This window comes from Fusarium fujikuroi, chromosome FFUJ_chr02, assembly GCF_900079805.1.
Source record: "Fusarium fujikuroi IMI 58289 draft genome, chromosome FFUJ_chr02".
NCBI classification, from domain to species: domain Eukaryota; kingdom Fungi; phylum Ascomycota; class Sordariomycetes; order Hypocreales; family Nectriaceae; genus Fusarium; species Fusarium fujikuroi.
In genome coordinates, this window is record NC_036623.1 from 2,801,698 (window position 1) to 2,827,297 (window position 25,600).

General features: G+C 49.7%; 6 protein-coding genes; 4 read left to right on the plus strand and 2 right to left on the minus strand.

The window, feature by feature from the left end:
• Positions 1-956: 956 nt before the first annotated feature.
• Positions 957-2,649, plus strand: FFUJ_04449 (probable isocitrate dehydrogenase (NAD); the record flags this gene model as incomplete). XM_023572265.1 has 5 exons in its annotated part: positions 957-1,037; positions 1,142-1,204; positions 1,496-1,582; positions 1,661-1,783; positions 1,858-2,649. 5 exons carry the CDS (start codon positions 957-959, stop codon positions 2,647-2,649), a joined length of 1,146 nt encoding a protein of 381 aa, XP_023426420.1.
• A 783-nt stretch (positions 2,650-3,432) lies between these two features.
• FFUJ_04448 (related to SEC5 protein) lies at positions 3,433-6,671 on the plus strand (the record flags this gene model as incomplete). XM_023572266.1 has 3 exons in its annotated part: positions 3,433-3,757; positions 3,825-5,905; positions 5,961-6,671. The coding sequence occupies 3 exons, from the start codon at positions 3,433-3,435 to the stop codon at positions 6,669-6,671; spliced, it is 3,117 nt and encodes a 1,038-aa protein (XP_023426421.1).
• A 535-nt stretch (positions 6,672-7,206) lies between these two features.
• On the minus strand, positions 7,207-9,435 carry FFUJ_04447 (uncharacterized protein; the record flags this gene model as incomplete). XM_023572267.1 has 2 exons in its annotated part: positions 7,207-7,313; positions 7,368-9,435. 2 exons carry the CDS (start codon positions 9,433-9,435, stop codon positions 7,207-7,209), a joined length of 2,175 nt encoding a protein of 724 aa, XP_023426422.1.
• A 432-nt stretch (positions 9,436-9,867) lies between these two features.
• FFUJ_04446 (related to dihydroorotase URA4) lies at positions 9,868-11,465 on the plus strand (the record flags this gene model as incomplete). XM_023572268.1 has 10 exons in its annotated part: positions 9,868-9,992; positions 10,048-10,060; positions 10,148-10,174; positions 10,240-10,305; positions 10,352-10,430; positions 10,484-10,567; positions 10,623-10,741; positions 10,794-10,857; positions 10,912-11,056; positions 11,114-11,465. 10 exons carry the CDS (start codon positions 9,868-9,870, stop codon positions 11,463-11,465), a joined length of 1,074 nt encoding a protein of 357 aa, XP_023427174.1.
• Positions 11,466-11,720: 255 nt separating this feature from the next.
• FFUJ_04445 (uncharacterized protein) lies at positions 11,721-13,565 on the minus strand (the record flags this gene model as incomplete). XM_023572269.1 has 3 exons in its annotated part: positions 11,721-12,203; positions 12,251-13,418; positions 13,474-13,565. The coding sequence occupies 3 exons, from the start codon at positions 13,563-13,565 to the stop codon at positions 11,721-11,723; spliced, it is 1,743 nt and encodes a 580-aa protein (XP_023426423.1).
• A 1,029-nt stretch (positions 13,566-14,594) lies between these two features.
• Positions 14,595-24,291, plus strand: FFUJ_04444 (related to CSF1 protein; the record flags this gene model as incomplete). XM_023572270.1 has 2 exons in its annotated part: positions 14,595-14,671; positions 14,724-24,291. The coding sequence occupies 2 exons, from the start codon at positions 14,595-14,597 to the stop codon at positions 24,289-24,291; spliced, it is 9,645 nt and encodes a 3,214-aa protein (XP_023426424.1).
• Between the last annotated feature and the right edge of the window lie 1,309 nt (positions 24,292-25,600).

Consider the following 25,600-nt stretch of genomic DNA (forward strand, 5'->3'; position numbering starts at 1 on the left):
AAAAAGTGCATTTCTGTGGTTTCTTTCTGAAACATAATAAGGTCAACTACGGATGCCCGCCGGCCCCTCGTTGTTTGGAGAAGGGCTTCTGGATTGTGAACGATCCCGCGGAAGGACGGGAACGAATAAAAAAAATCAACCTGGCAATCCCCCTTCAAGTAAACTTGATGTGATTTTGACTGTGTTTTTCCATGCTACCTGTGACTTCTTCTTATACCCCAAGCAGCTGCAAATAAGATTACAGATTCAGTCATTATAAAAGCTTACTATGATATTTAATTCATGAGACTTATCTTTGTTGAGGCTAATAATATATATTGCCTTTTGAAACGTGAAGTTAACTGGGTCTTTTCAGTGTGTCGGCTTCCCACATCTCACTGAAATGTCATAAGCTTTCAGCATCAATCAACCAACCCAGCAATGGAGCGGAAGTCCGCGCGGGATACGAGGCTGTAGCCGAAAGGGAACCTCGAGACCACTGTAAAAGACGCGAAAAAGTGGAGGGTAGTGGAGCTGTGTGCCGCAAATGCCTTGGCCGACCGTTGTTTTCAGTGGCTAGTGGCCCTGTTCAGATTGTCAACCTGCCCATGGCTATACTCCGTACTGTCATGAAAGCAGCATTGGCCATTCGGATTTGGCCTGGTTTGGGGTGTGTGGGCAAGAAAACTCGAGGCTTTAAATAAGGATGCCAAAATAAACTTGGCAAAGAGCGACCTAAGCTCAGGCTAGATTTACCCAAGTAAATTTTGTCGTTCAGGGTCAAGGTCCTGAGTTTTCTTTCCTCCCCTAGGTTGGGCAGGTTGTTTTCTTCCATTTGACCTGAGTTAACTTATAAACTTCCCTCTTTTCTATTTCTTGATCTTCTGTCACGGTCCTCTCTTCCAATCCTCGCCTTACATTGTCTCTTCTTTCTCAAGCCGTGCCTACCTACTAAGCTAGTCTCCCTCCTCTTCATGATGCTGGCCATTCGAGCTCTCCGAACTCCCGCCTCCAGGCAAGCCCTGCGCGCTGCTACCCCCCGCGCCGCCATCTTCTACGTATGAGATCACCACCAAAACTACTCCAAACCAAAACTACCCCGAACTTATTTAAACATGCGATTTGGGCGCATCAAGGGCATTCACTGACACACTCTCTACAGAACCGATGCTACTCGACCTCTGGCGAACGAGTTGCTAAATACAACGGTACCAAGGATGCCAATGTACGTTTTGCGCTCCCAAGGCAAGAAAACTTGGGACCCCTATCACAAGTGATGAAAATGTTTAGGCAACTAGCCTAAGCTTAGGAGGCTCTTTGCCAAGTTCATTTTAGCATTCTCCTCTCAGGTCTCAAGTTTTCTTGCTCCTTGAGGGGTCCCTCATAGAACACCTGTTGGATTATCCCAGCAGTCGGCTGGGCCGAGCAAGGTGCTGAGATAAAATAACTCAGTCTCGCTCAACACAATGCCTGGCTTCAGTCAATTGAAGAGATGTTTTGCTAACTTATCGCGCAGGGCAACTTCCTGGTTAGCTTGATCGAGGGTGACGGTATCGGCCCCGAGATCTCTCAGTCCGTCAAGGACATCTTCGCCGCCGCCAAGGTTCGTCACGGCAACTCGCCCACCGGTAAAAGTCGCACCGAAGAGAAAAACCAATTATACTGACAAAACATCCTCAAGACCCCCATTGCTTGGGAGCCTGTCGACGTCACCCCCATCATCAAGGACGGCAAGACTGCCATCCCCGATGCTGCCATTGAGAACATTCAGAAGAACAAGATCGCCCTCAAGGGTCCCCTCGCTGTACGTCACCATGGACGCAAATCTGTCACAGTCTGTGTCTTTCTGATGACCCACCGGCTAACATGTCTCTCCAGACCCCCGTTGGCAAGGGACATGTCTCCCTGAACCTTACTCTCCGACGAACATTCAACCTCTTCGCTAACTTGCGACCCTGCCGATCCGTCGCTGGCTACGAGACCCCCTATGACAACGTCGATACCGTTCTGATCCGAGAGAACACCGAGGGTGAATACTCTGGCATTGAGCATGTTGTCGTCGATGGCGTCGTTCAGAGCATCAAGCTTATCACCCGTGAGGCTTCCGAGCGTGTCCTGCGATTCGCCTTCCAGCACGCCGAGTCCATTGGCCGTAAGAAGGTCCGCGTCGTCCACAAGGCTACTATCATGAAGCTCTCAGATGGTCTCTTCCTCAAGGTCGCCCAGGAGGTTGCCAAGGACTTCCCCGGTATTGAGTTCGACGCTGAGCTCCTCGACAACAGCTGCCTCAAGATGGTCACTGACCCTACTCCTTACAACGACAAGGTCCTTGTCATGCCCAACCTCTACGGTGACATTCTGTCCGATATGTGCGCCGGTCTCATCGGTGGCCTTGGTCTTACCCCCTCCGGAAATATTGGTGATGAGTGCTCCATCTTCGAGGCTGTCCACGGCTCCGCTCCCGACATTGCTGGCAAGAACCTTGCCAACCCTACTGCCCTCCTCCTCAGTTCCATCATGATGCTGCGACACATGGGTCTCACCGATCACGCTTCCCGCATTGAGACCGCTATCTTCGATACTCTTGCCGAAGGCAAGGCCCTCACTGGTGATCTTGGCGGCAAGGCCAAGACCAACGAGTACGCCGCTGCCATCATCTCCAGGCTGTAAATATACATCCTTCAGTTTAGATACCTGCCTCCTCACCCGAGGGTTTATACGCGATTTTCTTTTTTTAAGGGTAGTGTACTTGTTGAGTATACCAGACCTAGAATCAGGCACGACGAAATGATCAAGTTACGGAGTTGCTCTTGATAATGAGGACCAACAAAAACAGTGTATGAGATGAGAACCAGTGCAGGATAATGCCTGAGCTATGTGATATAACATTGGTAACAATATAGTCAAAATTAAAAATTTGTCACTCTCATATCGCTCTCATGACAATGCGTACTTCTAGTCCAAGGGTAAATTCCTTTTATGCCTCGCTATAATTTTACATGATGCTCATTTATCATGAGTTTCATACCCTTTTAGGTACTAGTGTCCAAATGTTTACAAGTCACAGCAATATGCGACGCCACACCTGGACTGCCACACCTGAATCCCACAGCCCAATTATAACTAAGGTACGGATAGCTAACCCACCATTCATTCATTACCTGGCTGTTGCCCAGCCACATACACCTTGGGCTGCTGGAGTGCCTACTAAGTCAGGTAGCTTCTAGCATCATAGCACTAGATCTCCAAGCACTTATTCACAGCAACATCACCTGTGATATAATAGACCCGTACTGCAACATTCCGCGTGTGACACTCGTTATTGGATTTTCTCTCTCGACTAGAGAATAGTTCGCAAAGATAACTGCGCCGACCCGGCGCAACACAGTCCGACCCTGTCGAGTATGCGACGGCACCCCTAAGTTCTAACTCAAGACCATCATCAGAATCGCCATGGCCGATACCGAGCGTACGATCCTCGATTTTTACCAGATACCTACTCTGTACCCTACAGAATGGCCAGCTGAGAAGGACCTGGAAGACTTGGACGATGATGATGAAGGCGAGAAAAATGCTGCTATAAAACGAAGACAGTCACGTTATCAGGCGCTCGAGAGAGCCGTGAGCCAACGACGGAGCAACATTCCCAGAGAAGACGATCAAGGAGGTGTTGGAAATATTGTTCAAAAAGACGAGCCAGATCCGCTAGGGACTACTGATAGCGTCGTCAGAACACTGAAGCATCTTGGTCTGCCCCTCCAAGATGACCACCGACTACGTATGCTCCCATGCCATGACTGTGCGATTCACGGATATAATAGATTGACGGCATGTGGCTAAACCAGGCAATCGATTCCTACTCTCTTCAACAACATTTTCGCCAGCTCTCTTCCTCTCCCAGATGCATGCTACTGCCGACACTCGGAGTCTCCTTACTGGTCTCGACGTTCTATCACAATCCATCGATCAAAAGTCAGCGTCCCTCAAGGTCCTCGTCGAGACCAACTTCGAAAGATTCGTCAAAGCCAAAGCAACAATAGATAATGTCTATAAGGAGATGAAATACCGCGGAATGGAACCACCTGACGCCAATAATGCGCACTCCAATGCAGCCCAGCGTCGCAGTTATCGAAATAGTGTGGCGGGTGGTGCTGGGTTAGGAATCAACAATCCCCTGACATCTCCCAATATTGACACGCGTAAAAAGAATGCACTGACAAAAGAGAGCGAGTACGGTGTGCTGGGAATAAAGGCCCCTCTACTGGAGGTTTCTGCAAAGGCTGAGGACGTATGGGGACCTGCTTTAGGAGGAAGAGAGAAGGAGGAAAACCTCAAAACCGTTTCAAATCATCTGACAAGATTCAAGGACTACGTTGAGCTGAGCACGTCGATAGCAGACAGCATCAAACGCAAGGATTATGAATCATTAGTCGACGAGTTCAGCAGGGCAAGAAAAATTGCAGACGAAGCTCGGCGATTGACAGAGGAAATAGGGGACGAGACACCGACAGAGCCCCAACTTTACCAGTTGTTGATAGCGGGACGCATGTGGTATGATGTTGACCAGCAGATACGCGCCTTCAAACGCGACATCTGGAAGAGGCTGGTTACTCTTCACACCGCATCCAGGACGGATGGCACAACTGGCCGTATTCAAGACCAACATATGGAACTCATCGGATTGCTACTTGAGCTTGGCGCCGATGACAACCCCATCTGGGTGTGGCTTTTGAGTCGATACGACCATTTGAAGGGTAAAATTCAATCGACAGCAGACCGCTCAAAAGTTGAGATCGAGGTGCTTCGTCGCCGGCTGGCCAGTAACGATAAACCGAACCCCAATATTATCGCCGCACATCTTCGATCCCTAGGACGCCCGGTGATTGAGGATAAGCCTTTGACATTCGACTCGCCTGAAGTAATTGAGCTCTGGGAGAAGATGTTATCATTCCTGAACAGTCTCCTGTCAAGTGAAGGTATTCTGGGTGAGGTGATAGAGTTCTGGCAGACAGTGCAGGGGTTCATTAATGGGTCTGCTCAAGCTGCCCTCCCCGTTGGATATCGGGGCGAGTCTCGGCATCACCATGAACTCTCACCGCAGAGCGTTGACGAGTTACGAAAAGGAGCTGTGGAACTAGTGGACTTGCTCCGAGAACATGCTTATTCATTCTTCGTGGATATGCCTCCCGAAGATGTATCACTGCTATTCTCACCAGTACCCAGTACGCCAGCCCCGACGACGCCCGGATCTGCCGCATTGTCGTCTCCCAGAGATCCTCGCTTCAATTTCGATCCAAACAACATGCCTCCTCCGTCGCCCAAGAGGGGTGAAGTCTGGGAAAAGCTGGCATTCTGGCCTCCGTGGTCTAATTCCATCAGCGGCGTTCACTACCTGTCGAAGATGCTGACTTTAGTTGGCGCTGGAGCTGGTGATTTGGCGTGCATTGAGCCAATTGAGTCCGGAGAAGGCCAGGTAATTGATCGCCTCCGGAGTCTTGTTGGAGGTTCCCGAGAGCGATGCGTGACAGCGTTGTGCGCAGCCTGGAACAGAGATGCCGAGAATATTAAGTATGTTGAGGACTGGCAGCGCTCGGTTGAGATGGGGGACGTGACACGAATGCCAGCCAGCTTCGCTGCCTTCGAAGGAGCAGTCCTATCAGGCATGCAGAAAATACTCTACATCCCCGATGCCATGTCCAGGTCAGGCTCGGGAGATATTGTCTTGCCACCTCCGACCAAACTTCTCATGATGGTCCGCAGCCAGTATGTTACCACTCTGTACAAGGCATTGAGCGGCATGGTCGAAAACGCCGAGCGCTCTTTGAAGAAGACGGAGGACGACTGGTTAATAGATAGCGAGAGATCCCTTGCATTGGCTGCAGCGCCGAGCATGGCGGGCAAAGGGGCATTGGACTCAGGGGATAGGGTACGCCTTCTACTACTACTTCGAACGACTTCACTGTACTGACAATTCTATTTAGAACATTCGCATGCTCATGACCTTGAGTAACTTGTCATCATTGCGGTCACAAGTAGTGCCAAGTCTCAACTTGCAGTTCGAGAATGCCTTCTCTGTAAAGTTGACTGATGAGTCCAAAAAGATTCGCGAAGTTCTTGGACAGATCCATGAACGACTTTTCCAGTCCTACACGAAACAGTCAATCGAAAGGCTTCGCGATGTCATTCAATCAGGCATCTCAGCCCCTGACTGGGCTCCTGGCCAAGGGCAACGTACCCAGGCAGCTAAACCATATGTGTACGAGGCGCTTCTTACTCTCGTACTTGTTCATTCCCAGGTTTCTACTACTGCGCCGGCTCTTACGGTCGAAGTTTTGTCCTTCTTACTCGAACAGACGTCCACCCAGCTCCTGGAAGCCTTCAGACGTCGGCCGCGATATACTCTAGAGGCACTCATGCAAGCAACCCTCGACGTAGAATTCGTCGCTCAGACCCTCAGCCACTACACTTCGGAGCGTGCTTCGGAGCTTCAGAGCCAGATCTATCAAGAGCTTGATGCCCGTACGGACAACGAGGCCCGCGCACGTCTCCAAGGCGAACTGTCCGAAATGCGCAACGTTCTCAAACGTCTTAGAGAAGCGAGCAAAAATGAATTTGCTTGCTTCAAGAAGCCAAAAAGGCCAGGCCACGGCCCCAGCAGGAATAATAGCGGACTGTCCGGTATCTCAACCTAGAAGGCTCTGGATCCGCATATTTCCGGCATATCAAGCAACCAAGAGCGGGAGGATGATAGTTACACAACAACCATGGACTCTACGGGTTAGAGTGCGCTCGGCGAAGAGGTCTGTGTATTTAAGAACACGTAGTACTAGAGCATAAGCGAAGTGAATCACGATCAACTTCCTTCACTTCTGTAAGCCCGGTCCCATCGCTGAAAATTGCATCAAAGAAACCCCGAGGTATATTGTTTCTTGGTTTTTTTTTCTATACCGTGAACGCCAAAGTTGAACCACAGCCCCTGATTTCTATTTTGTTTTCGTTGACTTTTCCTGCTCTCTCTCATAACGCATGGGGCCCAAAGGCACCGTGCCTAGTCATACATAGGTATAGTATATATCGTGTGGTATCAAAATTCATATTCTTTTCCGTCCAGTCATTAGCCATTAAACGGTTCAAATCAAATACGTCTTCCCCCGTGCATGATTTATGATGATATACTCCGTGAGCAACGGTTGCAAGTGTCATAAGCATCGGCCTGTGAAGAATCGCTCAGGGAGTGTTCGTAATGAGAAGGTGAGAGCAGAGAATCATCTCGAGGGATCGAGAGTCTGCTGGGGAGAAGGGGGAGCCATCTTGGCGGGCAAGGATCGTATCGTCTGTTACAGTGGTTAGCCGGCTATTACAAACGGATTAGAACGAATGGTACTCACAGTCCAAATCGATGCTTTGGAAGTAAGTTCCTATAACAGGATCTTGTTCCGAGGTGATCAACTTGCCTGTGTCACTGCGGAGTGTTTGTGGCAGGGCTTTGCGGATTGCCAAAAGCATCTTCAGCAGCCCTGCTAGATTACCTCCCTGCTGTGTGAAGACACCCGGGTCTCGTTCTAGGGGCCACCCAGGGCGGAGATGATCTTGCTCCCAAGCTTTGAAGGCCCAAGTAGATTTCTCAAGACAGTTGAGGAAGATGACAGCCGTTAGATACATCTTGAAGTTCACCTTGACCTTGCTGTCCTGGAGTACGCGATGCATTCCGCTGAGCAGTGCCTTTGAAGTGTTGTTGGCCTTTCTCTCAGCTGCCGCGTTCAGCTGCATGCAAAGCGTCGTATAGATGTCAGCATCGTTCTCGCTTTTGGCTTCTTGGATGCGCCTGGGCTCTTCATTCTTATCGGCTGGTCTTTCAATAACGTTCCACTGCCTCTCGCGATCGATACTCTCCACCAAACCCCATAGCTCTAAGGACTTTCGAAGTAGATCATCCTCTGACTCTTGCAATTGCTGAAGAGCAAGACTCAGAGTGACACGCATGAACTTGGAGGGCTCTCGGTCGATAAAAAGCTGAAAGACATCACGCATATAGGCCTCAACCTTGCCAGGAACATCTTCCTTGTCCTGGTCGATCATAATAACCTGGAAGAATGAATCCTTGCTGCCTCTGGATTCTGCTAGCGACTCGCTAGGCTCTAGCAGTGCAACCAAAGCTTCGAGGAGTATGACCTTGCCAGTTTCAGGAAAGTGCGAAACCTCTATCATGGTACCATCATGGGTCATATTCAGCTGGTTCTTCAAGAGGTTGATGCGATTTTGGGACAGGACAACCTGGACACCCGCCGAGTACAAATCAAGCTGCTCCTGGAGCCTCGTTCGCACACAACCAGTCCTCCACACCCTCGGTGCGAGAACCTTCCTGCACGTGTCACATGGTGTTCCTTTGCCGCAATTCTTTCGAAGGATTCTGCACCTAATGCATGCACCTATTTTGCGAACTTCCTGCACCTCCTTTCGCCGCGCAGCAGTAAAGCGAGATCGCGCGTGTCGAGGTCTCCCATTAAGTTGACCATCGCTTGTGTCCATCCGAACACCACCCCTGCTCATCTGGATAGGTGTCGGTGGATGCTCGTGAAGTAAAGGAACAGGCGAGGCAGTCGCCAAGTATGTCATTTCGCCCCATGGTTGCGAAATTCCACTGTCGGGAGCTGTTACGGCACTGGGAGAGGCTTCTATCGGGGTCGGAATGTCCATAGACGGCGGTGTAGTCGAGGTACCAGTCTCGTGAACGAGCTGGGGGTCTAGAAGCGACGGGTTTAGCCTGGCTGTAGCAGCAACGGCGACCGATATGTTCGAGACGTCTGGGGAAGCAACGCTATTAGGAAGCAATGCTTGAAGTCGTTCCTCGGGTGATAACTCGGTTCCTGGGAGGGGTTGCTGAATTGCACCTAACACATTTGTTGTGAGAAGGGCGCCTTGTAAGTCAGGCTCCAAGGGGCCATTACCTCTGTTGCCCTGCTGCGACCGGTTCTCGTAGCTCACGGGAGGGTTGTCTAGAGTGAATTGTTCGTGAAGCTCGAAGCGATCTGGAACATGCTGGGCGTTGGCGGGGTCAGCGGGGTCAACCACGCCTGCCTGTACACTCTGAGCACGATTGTTCTCGTTCAAATCAACCTGTCGTGAGGCTTCGGCGAGTGTCTCGAGGGCGCTCCACCCTTGGGGGAGGTTTGGGACATCGGCTGGCTGTCCGTTCGGCTGCGCTTCAGGGGGTGGTCGATCGACAGGTGCTCGTGCATTGGTGATACCATGAAGTTCGAGGCATGCTCGCATACGATCTGACTCGGAGATGGCAGGACATTTCTTGGTGATGTGCGTTGTCAAACTATCGATCCTTCCCTTTGGAAAGTTCTCACCGCATTGCTTGCACGTATGCGGATATCGGTTACTGTTGTCGTTGAGCTTAGGTCCCCGGACGAAGTACTCGAGAATGAGGGGATTGGGCTTGCGGCCCATTGCGCGCTCTGGGGCGTCGTTGCAAGCGCGTCGCCCGCAACCTGAACCGTCAAGGCGTCTGATACGCCGTTTCCACCAGAGGCCAGTGCTGTAAGTCCAAGGGGCTTCAGAATCGCTGCAGGATTGATAACGTAGGGCTGGGATTTGATGATAGAATTGTGCCGTTGCTGCGATTCTGCCTTGACAGACCGACAAATTTCTCACACCGCCTGTAGACGCGGATTTGTGGTTTGTCCGGTCCAGTCGAGAGCTTGTCTGATTGGTAGAAAGTTTCCGAAACCTGGTGTAGCATTCTTAGTCGTTCTCTGAGACCGCGGGACATCGAAAAAAAAAAAAAAAGTGAACCCCGCGCTTCAGCTATCATCTACTATCAGGCGTTGTCGTCTACGGGTATACCAAGTTTTCAATTGCCACTGACAGGATACTCTCAAGATGAAGAACATTCAGCGTCTCGAACTGCCGGCTGCGGCTGACATGCATGTCCATTTACGTCAGGGCGATATGATGGACTTGGTTGTTCCAACGGTTCGCCAAGGAGGAGTCGATACGGCCTTCGTGTATGGACTCTGGACTATAACAGATTTGATATTAAAAGCTAATATAATATAACAGTATGCCTAATCTCGTATGTCGTCTCTTGTAGTGATGCTGTTCAAAATACATAATTATCCAATGGTTTGTATACATGACAGCTGACCCATGCCACGAATAGTTGCCTCCTCTTACTGCCGTCGAGCAGGTACGTCTTCATAAAACGGCCTTAGTAGACTTCTGCAAGATCGATCCTGACTGTGATACCTGTAGGTTCTCGAGTACAAGGCTAAGCTCACGGCCATCACCCAAGATGTCAACTTCCTCATGTCACTCTATGTGAGCTTCAACCCACCCTATACTACCAGTCCCTAACTCGTATGAGCTTCACCCTTCAGTCACTCCTGAAGTGATAGCCAAAGCTGCCGAGGCCGGTGTAACCGGTGTCAAGTTGTACCCTCAGGGTACGTGATCCTGCCCAGTTCTATAACTGTAACCACTTACACCACCCTTGTAGGTGTAACCACCAACTCTGAGAGTGGTGTGTCGGATATTACAGCCTTCTATGATACTTTTGCAGCAATGGAAAAGCACGGAATTGGTTAGAACCCTAGGAAATCCTATACTAGGCCGAACTGACCGCTGTTCTGTGCTAGTCCTGAACATACACGGAGAAGTCCTCGAGTCTCTTGCGCCGGCCGACACAACCCTCGAGGAGGCTTTCCTCCCAACCCTAAAGCAGCTGCATGACCGATTTCCTCAGCTACGTATCGTTGTACGTCTGCCACCCCCACGATCAGAATGGTGATGGTTAACACCCGTTCCAGCTTGAGCACTGCACCACCTCCGCTGCTGTGGAGGCTGTGAAGGCCTGTGGCCCAACTGTAGGCGGTATGGTGTCAAGTAACCGATGCGGATGATGCTCAGCCCTGACCATTTTCATAGCTACCATCACCGCTCATCACCTCTACCTCACTTCTCACGAGGCCTGTTGCGATCCTTTCGCCTTCTGCAAACCCATTCCTAAGAAACCAACCGACAGAGATGCCCTGATCAAGGCTATTGTCAGTGGCAACTCCAAGTTCTTTTTGTAAGTCTCGGGCTCAAGTTGAAGCTAAGTCCTTGTTGGGTACTAATTCTCCGATAGCGGTAGCGACAGCGCTCCTCATCCCCTGCAGTCCAAGACCTCTGCTGAGCAGGGTAAGGCACCTGCTGGCGTTTTCACTCAGCCCTACGTCGTGCAACTTGTGCTCCTTGGTCTAGAGGAAGCTATCGACCGTGGCGTTATCTCGGAAGCTGATGTGACACAAGAGATACTCGAGAACTTCCTCAGTCGTAACGGACGTCGCTTTTACAAGCTACCCGAGACCTCTGGTAAGAAGATTATCCTAGAGCGCAAGAGCGACAAGATCCCCACTAGCATCAAGAGCGCGGACAGCAAGACTGAAGTTGGTATCTCGCGACATGGAGCGGAGGTATTCAGTTTGACGTGGGCTTGAGTTACGGCTAACGAGTCAAGACTGGGTGAGGTGTAACGTTACGTAGAACCATGGATCGAGGTGTCAAAAAGCAAAGTGTGTTGTTATTCAAACAACGTTTCATGTTTCGCCAGTACCAGGAAAGATGCGACGCCGTGCTACTAATAGAGCAGATATGAAAGCAACGTATACTGACAGCCATAACTCCATGCTAAGCTCTCAAGTTTTATACAACCCAGGCGGACATACGGGGTATTTGATATAAAAAGCAGCCCTTTATCTAGTTTCTTCATCCCTACCCCAAACGTTGCGGAATTCGTCTTGGTCTATCCCATAATCGGATTGGTAATTGGACGCTGTATGGGTTTCTTGCTGATTTCGATCGTCGCTCCAGGATCTAGATTCTTCATTTTTGGGACTCTCGTGCCCATCCTGCCCACCAACTTGGGCGGTTTCTGCAGGAGTGGGAGGGCCCTTGTTCAGGCCCAGTTCGCCTGGGTCTGGTTCGGCATGCTTGACAACTTTCCTTGGTTTCTTTTTCTTCTTGATGGGAACAACAGCTTCAGGTTGAGGCTCGAGTTGGGTTTGGGACTCACGTCCATGTCCTCGACTCCTTTGCTTCCCTTTGTTTGTTGCGGGAGGGTACTCTGTTGCCGGCGACCTTACGGACGGGCTCGCATAAGCTGAAGACCTCGTACCAAAGCTGCCAGGAGAACGGTATCGTTCTCTCAGCGGTTCACTGGCGGTAATGACTGGATACTGTCTCATATTAGCGGCATAATTGCATGGTGACCAGTCATGCTTACATTCCAATCGCCGTATTCCAATTGGCGAGCTTGCTCGTACAGGCGATCCTCATCAGCATCAATCTCGGGTTCCTCGAAGGTACCGTGTATGTTTTCGTTGATCTGATCGGGTCTGTTGTCGCTTGATTCTCCATTCCCGCGGAGAAGAGGCGTCGTTGAATTTACCTCTCCAGGCTTTGGAAGCCAGTATTTCCCCTTTCCACCACGCTCGTATCGCATACCTTCTTTGAGTCTTGCAAGACGAGACTTGGAGTCTTCATGAGCCATGACCTTGTCACCAGAATCAAAGATTCTGTATCCGTATGTATCTCCCCGGAAGGTCAATTTGGAGTCTTCGATAAGATCCCTCACTCCAAAAGCATCTTTGAAAGCATGGCGCAAGGGCATGCGCGCGGATAGAATGCTGTTATCAGCAAAGTCGTGCCATGAGAAAGCGTACCAGTGGGCAACAGCAAAGATAGGCATCTCCACGCAAATAAGAGCGTCCTGGATAGCTGCTGCCAAGTTGTCGGAGGTGTAACCCTCAACATTATCAGGGATTGCACCCAAGAAAACTAGAATTGACAGGAAAAACCCCTGCCAGTAAGAAGCAAAGATGATGAGCTTAATACACAGGAACTTGGGCACAGGCCTGAACGGCTTCAAGTCATGATTCATGCAGACCCAGAAGAGACCAAGCGCATATAAACTGACGGTGACACTGATGTTGTAAATGATGCCACTCCAAAGGTATCCCGAGCTCAGACCAATATAACCCTCTTGATATGTACCGGTCGCTTTCATGATGATAGCAGATAGGGCAAGAATAGGCTTGAGCCAGGCATACTGAAGAATACCGCGCTTGATAGACAAAAACGTGTGGGGATCCGAGATGTCAACCTTGGGAAGTACGTGGTTGAGGGGCCAGAGGTGGTGGACTGGAGCTCGACCATGTGTCATAATGATGAGAGATCGCTCACCACCAAGGTAATTGATGAGGAGCTGAAAGAAGGTGTATATTGTGAAGGCTTCGTAGATATCGCGGACCGGATCAAGAAATGCAGCAGCTTTCAAAGAGACCATGCTAGTCCATGATGCTATCGAGTATATAGGAACCATGAGAAGGATTCTAACGACGTATCTTTGTAGTAAGGGTTTACGGTAGTTTTTAGCCTGCAACATTATCGAGCTAGAGGCTCAGGTTAGCTATGTGCATCATCATGGGTGACGCGACGAGGCCATACATAACAGAGAGTATTGTCGCAACCACAGAAGCAATGCCCGCGACCACGGTTGTGGCATAGGTGAGCTTCTGGCCAGTACCGCCATCCGCCATGATCTCGACGTATTCTTGCATTTCTACCCGAATGTTGTAGTTCGGCGGGTCTGATATGAGAAAGGGCAACGTCCGGATTGTCCTAACACATGACGGCTGGTCTTCGAAAAGTGTTTCGGTGAACTATAGATGTCGCTGACAATACGTAACAAGAGACGGTGTATAAAAATGTATCGAGGATACTTGACACCTGTCGATGGCCACGCTTTCAAGCTTTCGTAGGAGCCGTGTGTTGCTTGGCCATGTACTAGGTAGTCACAGTTGAAGCTTGGATGTTGGGGCAGATGATGTATTTGCTGCCTTGAGTGTGGTACGTAACAGTGTCTGAGGAATGATGGATAGCTCCGGGCGGCGGCTTATCGTTCATGCGCCCGCATGCCTGCCCGACATTGAAGATCCATATTGAGACTAGCCGACCAAGCTTTCGTAATTAGCAGAAATAGTCTATTTGCTCTAGTGACTGAGGATCTTGTGGAATTAGTAGTTAGTCAAGCTGTAAAGAAGATTCAAAACGAAGGAAAATGATCGCAATCTCACTCCAGGTTGGCGCCATAAAATGAATGTGGTGCAGCCAGCCTCATCCTGAGCCGTGGTACTTATAAGATGGCAGCTTGTCTGTCCACTGATGCAATTGCGGGACGGGATGAAGTGGACGCTAAACACTTTGGGGAGCTGGACGCTAGAATCTCCAGTGTGACCACTGAAGCCAAGCGATGTCCAGTGGCTCCACTACCCTGCATCCGCTGAGTGACAGGGGCAGTGGCCGGTAGCTTACTTCAACAACCGTGCTGCCGTGGTGGTCATGTCCTGTCGCGAATTGGTTTCTTTCATTGTGAGCTGACAGCCCATAGGTTTTGACCGACTCCAACATCCCCTAGCAAGCCAAACTTGCTATGGCTGACTCACTTACAGACTTTTACAAAAACACCTGAGCTCTGTAACAACAAATTAATGAAACCTAATTGTATAATGCGACTCATCTCCCGATCCTTTAGTGGAGCCCCGTGAGCTTCTTCGAGTATATTCAACATGAATATCACCATGCATGGCCTCAACAATGCGATTGTTGTAGCTCGGGCCGCGGAAGGAAATCCCCAGTTCAACTAGTATGATTCCAATCACTAAAGAACCCGTTAAACTACTGCTCACGTACAATAGTAAATTCCTTATTTTTATGGCCTTGTGCTGTTTCCTGGCGATCTTCTTTGTCCTATACTTCAATCGACTCTTCGCGTCGATCGTGTCCTACGCCCTCCGAGCTTATACATGGCACCACTATCGAGTCTACATAGATGTCAAGGCTATACAGATATCCCTTCTTGGTGGTCGAGTCTTCTTTACAGGTTTGCGATACCATGGCGAGAACGAGACGTTTATGATCCAGCATGGCTACATAACATGGCGGTACTGGCTACGACGAGTTCGAGACGCGGACATAATTGATACTCGACGATCGAAGCTCTCCTCCGGCAATGCTGCGCCTACAAGCGATGTCAAGAACCCGGAGCTTCCTTGTCGTATCCAGGTAGACCTGACTGGATTGGAATGGTTTGTGTATAATCGTAGCCCAGCCTATGATGGTATACTTGCAGGTCTTACCCAGACCTACGACCCGGAAGCTCGTTCAAGCGGAATATCGGAGAAGGACGAGACTACTACACGATCCCGAAGCAACAAGAAGGAGGGTGGGTCTGTGGCTGGCAATGAAAAGGAGATGGATATGAAGCAGGAGTTCAGCGAACGAGCCAAGAGCATATTCCGACGTACGACCACGGGCTTTGGAAGCGGCGAGGATGATGAACAGACCAGGGATGATGAACCGGAGCTTCCATTCATGCTTCGACTGTTCCCTGTGCATGTTCGGTGCCAGAAAGCGGCTGCGGTCATAGGCAATGAAAACACGAAAGCCATCCTTATCGCCAAAGCGGATTCTTTAGACGTGGAAGTAGATGCTTCGGAGACAACTACACCTGATCCATATCGACAAACCTTCAAAGTTCAATTTCAACACCCAGTCATCGAAATCAAGGAGAACGAGGACTTCAAAGAAGATCAGGTCACTCGGGCGACCCGAGACCGCGACAATACCCAGACTCAGGAGGCATTATCTAAACGATCTTTCTTCCGCCACCATCGCCGAAAAGCCGTTAATTCGCTGCGGAATTTAGTTCCGTACTGGCGCCGGTCAGTGGAATCCTTCTCAACGGACTCACGGACAGCCATGACTACCGCTACTTCACAAGTGCCAGGGGCAAATCAATGGCAAGGACTGACCCGCTACCTCGATGATCGCGACCGAGATGATAGAGCTCGTTGGGCATCCGTAGAGTACGCAGCTGTGACGACGATTCTTGACAGCCCTGAGGCTGTATTGACAGTATTCTGGGATGCTGTTGGAAAAGTACCTGATCAGAGTCGCCATGGAGGCGTAAAAACCTTCCCATTCAGCATCAACGGAGACGTGCCCCCTGCTTGGGGCATGAACTTTTCGATCAAAGGAGGCACAATGAACTATGGCCCCTGGGCAGATCGCCAGAGAGCAGACTTGCAGCGCTTCTTTTTCCCATCACTATGTAAAGATGCCGTGCCTGCGAAACCGCTAAAACCAGGGGATTGGAGAGTTGCTACAACGTTCCAACTCTACATCGAAATGGATGACGCAGTCACGCTGCGAGTCCCCATTAGAGAAGAGTCCAAGAATTGGCGCTGGCGTGGCAAAGAACCACCCGTGCGGCATGCCAAACCTCCAACCAAACGAAAGCAGAGGAACCGGACCAAGAAGAACAGCAAAACAGACGCAACGGAAATTCGGCCTGCAGGATGGTTGGAAGTGAAGCTCCCCACGAATTCCTCAGTCAAGTTCAACATGGATATGCTGGCTAGTCCAACAGGCTATACCACAAAACTCGATGTTGACTTGCCAAGTTCTGAGCTATGGAGCAGTGTAAACCATGATCTCTTGTGGCGATCTGGTGCTCAGATTATATCCTGTGACCTCTCAAACCCCCTAGCGTGGAATTCGCTTAGGAACTGGCACTTTAACATTAACAGCTCGAAGATGGAGCTTTTCATGCTGAGAGACCATATCTTCCTACTTACAGATCTGGTTGATGACTGGACAGCTGGCCCGCCTGCCGACTATCTTGTTTTTGTGCCCTTCAAATATCATCTCAATCTAACCTTGAACTCGTTGCAGCTCTATCTCAACGTTAACGAAGCCAACATCATCGACAAAGCAACGGTCATTGAAGATAACACTTATCTTATCCTTTCGAGCCCTTGCTTGACTGCCGAGTCTTGCATCCCAGCCGAATCCTTCCGGCCAAGCAAGAATGCCATTCCCTTTGATGTCCGTGCTGATCAGTTGGACATGGCGCTTCAAGTCCCTCAATGGAACACACAGGCCGCGTTCCTTTCTTCGAAGCAACTGGGCCACATTGAAGGCCTTGCGGTGGATGGAAGTTACAACTACAATGCCACGACATCGTCAGCAAACACAGACACCCTTATTCTCAATGTACGCGGCCAGTCACCATATGTGTACTTGTATGGGTTTCTGATCCGATACGTCATACTCTTGAAAGATAACTACTTTGGAGAATTTGTTCATTTCCGAACTCTAGACGAATACCAGAATCAGCTTCAGATGAAGAAAAAGAATCCTGACGCGGAAGCTGTAACACAACCTCCCCCCAAAAAGTCCAACGACATGGATGTCGTTCTAGGTGTCAGGATTGAGGACCTCAAGGTCATGCTACCAACGAACCTCTATTCTGCTGACCGCTACATAGAGGGGGAGCTGGCTAGCGTCTCTGTCGATTTGCGCTTCACCAATTATTTCATGGAAGTCGAAGTCGAGGTTAGTCCTATCAGTCTTGCGCTCGGATGTAGCGAAGGCACTCTGGACTCCCCTGGCATGTCATCATCCAACACCCAACTCTTCATTGATGGCGTTCAACTATTCGGACATAAGCTCTTTGGACTACCGCCGTCTGAACCAGCATATGTCTGCAACTGGGATGTCAATGTCGGTGGGATTACCGGAGAGTGTACGTCTGAATTCCTAGTTGCAGTAGCGAAGGGTGGCAAGTCCCTTGCCTTTTGCTTCGATGATGTGGAGAACGCCCTTGTGCCATACTCGTCACTTGTCTTCTATGATATAACATTTGCTCGAGCTGCTGTGGAGTCTATTCAAGTTTGGTTGCATGTCGATGAAGCTGCTTTCTTAGTGTCAACTGATGCTATCGATGTCTGCTTCAACGACTGGGCCAGATCTCATTATTCTAAGCGTGCAGATATTATCGTACCAAACATTCAAATCTCATGTCTCAATGCAGAGTCAGCGGGAAGACAAAAATCTAGATACCACCATCCTGTGGAAACAGATGCCCACTTCCGAACGACCATTCGCCTTGCCGTCATTGGACGTAAATTCAAATTCAGCGAAGAAAGAAGGACCCAGCAGGAGTTGGTTCAGAGAGAGGACCAGCGCACACATCGAGCTGAATTTCTCCTCTTGCCGGACTATCTGGACGAATTCGTCCCGGAGGCGATTGACCCTCCAGCTCAATGTGCACCTCCCCCTCCTCATCCAGCTGTGTCCCTCGAGGGTGAGAGAGACGATAGTTCGCGGAGGACTATAGCCTCACGGCATTCTCGAGGGCTGACTCATAAGTCCTCATTCCTATCTCTCGCCGAATCTAGCAATGGAAGCGTTGTGCTTGCACATAGTCAATATAGAGCTCGGTCCAGATCTAAACAGGACGATTTTCTGGCGGTTAGGTCTTCGTCAACGGACAACCGACGATCTCTAAGAGCTAGAGGCTCGTTTGGCTCACATCGCTCAGCTAACGATCATGTCGCGAAAGACGATGTTGCACACTCTTCAGTCGCCTTCTCAAGCCAATATGTTTCGCCTCAATTTCCGTTGCATGGTTTGAGACCAAGCACGCATGAATTGCCTTTCCCGAGCACTGAGGAAGGCGATGACGACGACGGATTTGACACGATGAGCATAGGGTTGGATGGTATCGATCCCAACGGTCTAGGTGAAGATCACACTTATCTCAGTGTAATTGTCGAATTCCCATCTGGCATGTCAGCTTTCGTTAATCCATCGGCCTTGCGTCATGCTGCATCACTCCTTGATGCTCTACAGCCAAACGAGCCAGAAACCTTATTAGATACTTTTCAAGTTGATGCCATGACTAAGATCTTTGATCGGCAGAAGGAACGAGAAACGAAAGGCCAAATCAAGGACCTGATGGTTCGGATACCGAACGCTTCATTTCGGCTTCTCAGTTCTACGACAGAGGATTCTTCCGGCTTTTCACAGGAGGAGCAAGATCAATACGACCTCTTAATCTCGAAGGTGGCTTTGATTACGCGATTGACCAACACCTGGGAAGACCCCTTCAGGGATGAGACACGGCACTCGAGAACATCGCTCCAACTGCGCTTGGGATCTGCAGAGGTATCTGCATCTGAACGTAGCTCATCCTTCCAAGAACCACAGCCTGCAGTCATGGCACAAATCGAGGATGTAGTTGTGTCCATAGGCGAAAAAGATGTTCGCTTCATTGACGCAGATATTGGATCAGTGGTTGGGAGTACTGCCTCGGGCAAGATCGAATACCTAGCATCTCTCATTCATCGCACTTCACTCATTGCTTCCGATCTTGGACATATTTTCTCTGAAACGATGACGAAACATGAAAGCCGGCACAAGCTTTTCACGTATCTGCTTCTTGACCAGGGCAAGTCAACCAACGATCCCTCTTTTCTTGTCCGACCTTCTGCGGTACTGCGATCTGCAGATGATCATCTTCGTACGTCTGACTCTTGGAAACTCGCAATGCGACTTCGTCAGATCTGGACCACCATGGACTCCCACTGCAAATCTGAAATAATCGAGAAATGCTTCCACGCTACTCCCGACATACCGGAAGATGCGGCAAATTATGTGCTAACTGTGTTGGAGAAATGGCGTGGCTGGGACATGCAGGACTTACCAAGTGCCATTATCCTTACCAACATTTTTGGACAACTCAGGGAGGCAGACATGGGACAAGGTGACCGACTTCCTCTTCTCGGTGCTTGTAGGCTTGCTGAGCTTCAGCTCGTCCTTGATCCTGGGCCAAAGCAGAATAAGATCGGGTTCATTGATCTGGCTGCGAGAATTGATCAGCAAATGCATGAAGCTGCAGTTGCCAACGAAGCCCCTGGAGCCCCTTTCACAACTTTGAACATATCCTGCGCCGAAGCGGGCATCAACTTGAATTGGGAACTTTGTGAATTAGCTGAAGAAGTGGTACAACTATACAGCAAGAGCCAAAGCCAAGTCCAACCAACACCAATTATGCCGAAACCCAAGCGCCCAGCCAAACCTGATCCTGCTGCTTGGCCTCCTGTCCATGTTGTCGTGGAGGTGACAAAAGGCGCAATCGAATTAGAGACCATTAATCTCAAGGCCAGGACGTTGAGCCATGGATTAAAAATGTCTTTGCTCCATCAGTCCAGCCCCAGTGCCTCTAGTGCCATGAGTTTGATGCTCAATTGCAATGCCATCACTTCATCAATTCATAGCAACTCACATTCCCTGGCTATGATGCAGCTGAAGAATCCAAGCATCTTTGTGTCCCATGAACTTCAAAAGACCGACAACACATCAAGCCACACAATCAAGGCCAGCGCTGGAAGCCGAAACTTGACATTTGCAGTCAAAGAGGACCCTATTGGACTTATGGAGGTGCTTGATCGTCTTTTAGGAGATGAGATACAGACAGTGTATGGCCTGAAGAACCAGCTTGCTAGCTTGTCGAAGCCTAAGCCAATGGGCGCACAGAAGAAGATCGTGGATCGCCTTTCAAGCGTCAAGTTCAATCTTGCCATGTTCTTGGACGAGTACAACATTACCATTCCCTTTCTCCAATCTCTCACCTATAAGATCACGGGAACTGTAGCACGAGCGGCAGCGGCAGCAAATTTCGGAAAGGAGATTATTTTCGACTTTGATATCAAGGAGAACTACCATGAGATGCAGATCAATGTCAGAAACAAACCTCGCAGTATTTCGCTCCTCCAGATTCCCCCAACAAATGGTCGTATTATGAGCCATATGGGCCAGACAGAGCATCAAATCAATGTCCTCTCATCTCTGGAGATAGTTCAACTGGATGCCTCTGCGGTTTACAGTCTTCTGACAGCCCTGAACAGACCTCAAATATCGAGTGCTGTCCAAGAATTACAGCAGCAAACCAAGATTATCCAGGATCGCATTGCCGAGATTTTTGGCACCGATGATGGCGAGGTTCCTAAGCTGGTGCCCGAATCTGTTGAACCAGAGCATCATAGCCTTAGGATCGTATATAATGTCCACCTGACTCTGGCCGGCCTTCAGGTTTTTGCCAAGACCTCCCTAAAATCAGAGGTTGAGCCAATGGCTCAAGTACTGTTTTCGTTAAACAGAGCACATCTGCATGCCTCAAATCGGCATGAAGCACACGGCCCTATACTCAAATACCCAGAGATCAATCTCAATTTAAGTCACATCGGCCTTGACATCCGCAGAGGCCCCGAAGACTCCATGAGATCTTGCGGAAATCTTGGCGTTGGTGTAGAAGTTTCCGCAAGCTCAACCCTGAGCGACGATGGCAAAGAGGACTGGGCGTTTAACTTCACAAGTGACGATTTCGAGTGCAATTTGGCCCCGGAAACCATTTCGACCGTCGTCGACGTCCTTGGCTACATGGGTGAGAAGATTAAAGACCTTGATACTTCTCGGGAATTGGATTACCTGAGGAAGCTGAGGCAGTCAAAGCCCAAGATCACTATTACCGGAGACGATGAGCCAGAAGAGGTCGATATCATCGACTCAGTTCTTGCATCAGTGCAATACCAGTTCGAACTCAGAAACATTCGTGTCCGGTGGAGCGTTGCGGATAATGTTGATGACGAGTCAAGTTCTAAGGAGGATCTTGTCCTATCAGTCAAACTCTTCGAATTCGGTACAAGAACCAGGCGATCAGCACGTCTCTCGATTGAGAACTTCCAGATTCAGATGGTGCCCCTGGGCCAAGACCTGACAATTCGGTCACTTCACTCAGCATTACTACCTGTAGTGACCTTCAACATCGCCTACATGTCGACTGCTTCTGCACGGCGAATGGCGTTTCAGGCTGTTGGCGAATCTCTCGATCTCCGCCTGACATCCGCCTTCATTGTTCCGGCTGCCCACTTGGCTGAATCGATTACGCTCTCGTTGAACAATGTCGCACAAGCGTCGACACAGTGGAACACTGCAGTCACAAATGAGAAGAAGCCAGACGAAGCACCCAAGCGGCAGCCACAACGTAGCATCTTCGGCAATAAGAGGTTAGAAAGCCTTCTCATTGACGCAGATTTCGCCGGTGCGGTTGTCTACATCGCCAGTAAAAGATCGTTGGACAATTCGGCCAAGACTCTGGGACGCCCTTCGCCCGTAGGAAAATACGGCCAATTTAATACTGACGATTCTGGGAGTGGAACAGTCCTGCGCAGTCCTGGTTTAGCCTGGAAGATTGAATATCGTGACGACGCCCAAGACGACCCGTCTCTGTACGGAGAGATCAAGGTTGACGCCTCGAGCAACATTCTGTACCCTTCGGTTGTGCCACTAGTTATGGACATGTTGTCAAGCGTGAAGCAGGTTGTCAAGGATGACGAGGAAACTGAACAGCCCAGCGAACAAGCAGAGTCCAAACAGCCCCCTAACAAGTCTGGAGACGCTGATAATATCATCACTGCGGACCCAAGTGCTGTTCTGGGTCGCCTCAAGCTCAACCTGGGCCTGAGAATTTGCCGACAAGAATTTTCGCTGAGCTGTCAACCCATAGCTCGTGTTGCCGCCACAGCTTGCTTCGACAATATTTACTTTACAGTCAACACAGTCAGGTCTCTCGAGCAGGGAAACTTCTTTGCCATTTCAGGAGACTTTACGAAACTGCATGCTTCGGTGCAGCATGTGTACTCACGCGAATCCACCGCAAGCTTCGAGCTTGATTCCATTACACTATCATTCATGAACAGTAAGCATGTAAGCGGAACCAGCGGAGTATCTGCCATCATCAATGTGAGTCCCATGGCTGTGTCCATCAACGCCAAACAAGCACAGGACTTCTTGCTGTTCCGTGAGATCTGGTACCCGAGCGAGTTACGCTCTGCCACTGCAGCACCTGTGGCAAAGATGAGCCCCGAGACATCCCAGAGTGGACATCTTGTGCAACGATATCAGCAGGTCGCAGCAACCGCTGCATTCCCCTGGACCGCAACCATTTCGATCGCAGCCTTAGACGTCACCATCGATCTTGGACAGGCCATTGGTAAATCCGCCTTTGCAATCAAGAAGTTCTGGGTATCGTCTAAAAAAACGTCCGATTGGGAACAAAACCTATGTCTCGGTTTTGACAAGATCGGAGTTGACTGTACTGGACGCTTGAGCGGCTTTGTGGCTCTACAAGATTTCCGCTTGCGCACTTCCATTCAATGGCCAAAACGAGAAGAAGCCCTGAACGAGACGCCCATGATTCAAGCTTCTATAAGCTTCAACGCATTCCGGGTTAAAGCAGCCTTTGATTACCAAGCTTTCTTGGTTGCTGACATCACATCTCTGGAGTTCCTCATGTACAATGTTCGTGAGAGCCTGGACGGAAGTGGAGATAGATTGGTCGCGATTTTTGACGGTGACTCTGTTCAAGTCTTCGGAACAACAACTTCGGCGGCTCAGGGCATTGCACTGTGGCAGGCCGTACAGAAACTTGTCCAAGAAAGGAAAGAGAGCTTCCAGGGCTCGCTGAAGGAGATTGAGAAGTTTATGAAGAGGAGATCAATGTCGACATCTCGAAGCACGATCCATCAAGTCGAACAAACACCGAAGTTGAAGGAGGAGGACACACTTTCAAAGTCACCTATATCTCTCGACACAGATGTTGTGGTGACACTCAAGGCACTAAACCTGGGCGTGTTTCCCAGCACGTTTTCAGACCACCAAGTGTTCAAGGTGGAGGCGCTCAATGCATACGCTCGCTTTGCGGCCAGCATGGAGCAAAGACGCATCCATAGTATCCTGAGAATGATGTTGGGTCAGCTTCGGATCGGCCTGGCTGGAGTTCGCAATGTTGAGGCCCCAAAGACTCTGAGCGAGATCTCCGTTGAAGATGTTGTTCAACGTGCAACAGGATCCAGAGGAGGCACCATCCTCAACGTCCCCCAAGTATCAGCAGTGATGGAGACATGGCAGAAGCCTAGGTCGAACGAGATTAGCTATATCTTCAAGAGTGCATTCGAAGGAAAAGTGGAAGTCGGCTGGAATTTCTCGCGTGTGAGCTACATCCGAGGGATGTTTGCAAACCATGCAAAGGCGCTCGAGCAAGTCTGGGGCAAGGAGATACCTCTTACCGCAGTCAAGATCAGAGGAGTGCCAGGAGCGGAAGAGACAGATGGAGAACAGCAAAAGATCACAGCAGAGATCGATGTACCAATGTCGAAGTACGACTATGTGGCACTGGAGCCCCCCATTATTGAGACGCCGCAGCTTCGCGATATGGGCGAGGCAACACCGCCCCTGGAATGGATTGGCCTGCATCGCGACCGATTACCAAACTTGACACATCAGATTGTCATTGTGTCACTTCTTGAGTTGGCCGGCGAGGTCGAGGACGCATACGCCCGCATCTTAGGCTCGTCCTGAGACCTGCCATGGTGATGGCAAAGGATGATAATTGAATTACTGGGCGGCGAGTGAGTCACTCGGTAATAGTAAGCAGCATGATGAGCAAGCGAGGCGTTACGGGAGCCATTGGACAATTGCTAGAAAAGGTTTCGGTTCATCAAGTTCATGTTTGAGTTTATTAAACATAACACATTTGGACACATTTAGATTTTGTACGGCTTGTATCTTTCATCATCTTAAAAAGAAGATTTGCGCGTTTTTCGGTCGAACATCATCAATAATATCTCTGAGGGCGCAGGAAGGATGGAAAATTCGATGCATGCAGAAGAAAAGACAGATTCAATGGTCAACCTGATGCCAAGCACAATGTAGTAGCCGTATGATTTTCGACAATACTGCGTTATTTTTGTCTTCTTTATGAAATAGATAAGGTGTAAAATTCATTTGATACATACTGATCCGATTCTTTCTTGGGGAAATCTGGTAATATCAGATCTTCACTGCGGCATCACCAGGTGATCCTACAGGTTCCGGTCTAGCCTTCTGTGCTGCAAAGGCGGGTCGGGTCTAACAGACTCACACCCGAGAGAGCTTGTGGAAATCCTCCAATGAGAGCTTACCTAGAAGCTCTTACGAGGAATCAGCTTTTTTACGGTGGTCTGAGGATGTGAGGCGATGATTGACGAAGGTACGGCAAACCGCCAACTGCGCATGTATCGTCTCGGTGAATCCCGACCGAGAAAATACACATTCCTAAGGGCAGCGAGTTGTACAGTGCCTGCTAAATTAGTGGGCGAAGAGGGGGTTTCCCGTAAAGGTATGGACGGGATGAATTGTGTGGGAGCCGTAACGTTAGAGCTCTCTCTAGGTAGGCTACGTACCTATACCTAGGTTCCCTTCTCTTCAGCTCAAGCTACAGCCCACTTCGGATATTTGTAACCTTTTGCGGCGATGAAACGAACAAGAGTCAACAAATGCCAACAAAAAAAAAAGGGTCCGAAAGTGATAAATCACAGAGTTGGTGTCTCTCGTGACGAAAGTACTGTATCCGAAGACTATAAGCCACTGTAAAAGTGACTTACAGTGGTAACGTGCAGGGCATGCACGTCATAGGGAATCAATCACTCGTATGTAACCGACTCGAGTAGTAGACGGGAGGGGAGACTCGGTTTCAAGCTGGGCGCACGGAAAATCCCCCTCCATCAGGTTGTCTCATACTTTGGTTAGCATGGGTGATATTTTGCGTGAGCTTATGCAATTTGACAAGACACCCATGTAATCGCACAGCTGTCGCAGTGTATGTTACCTGTAAACAAGAGAAATTCTA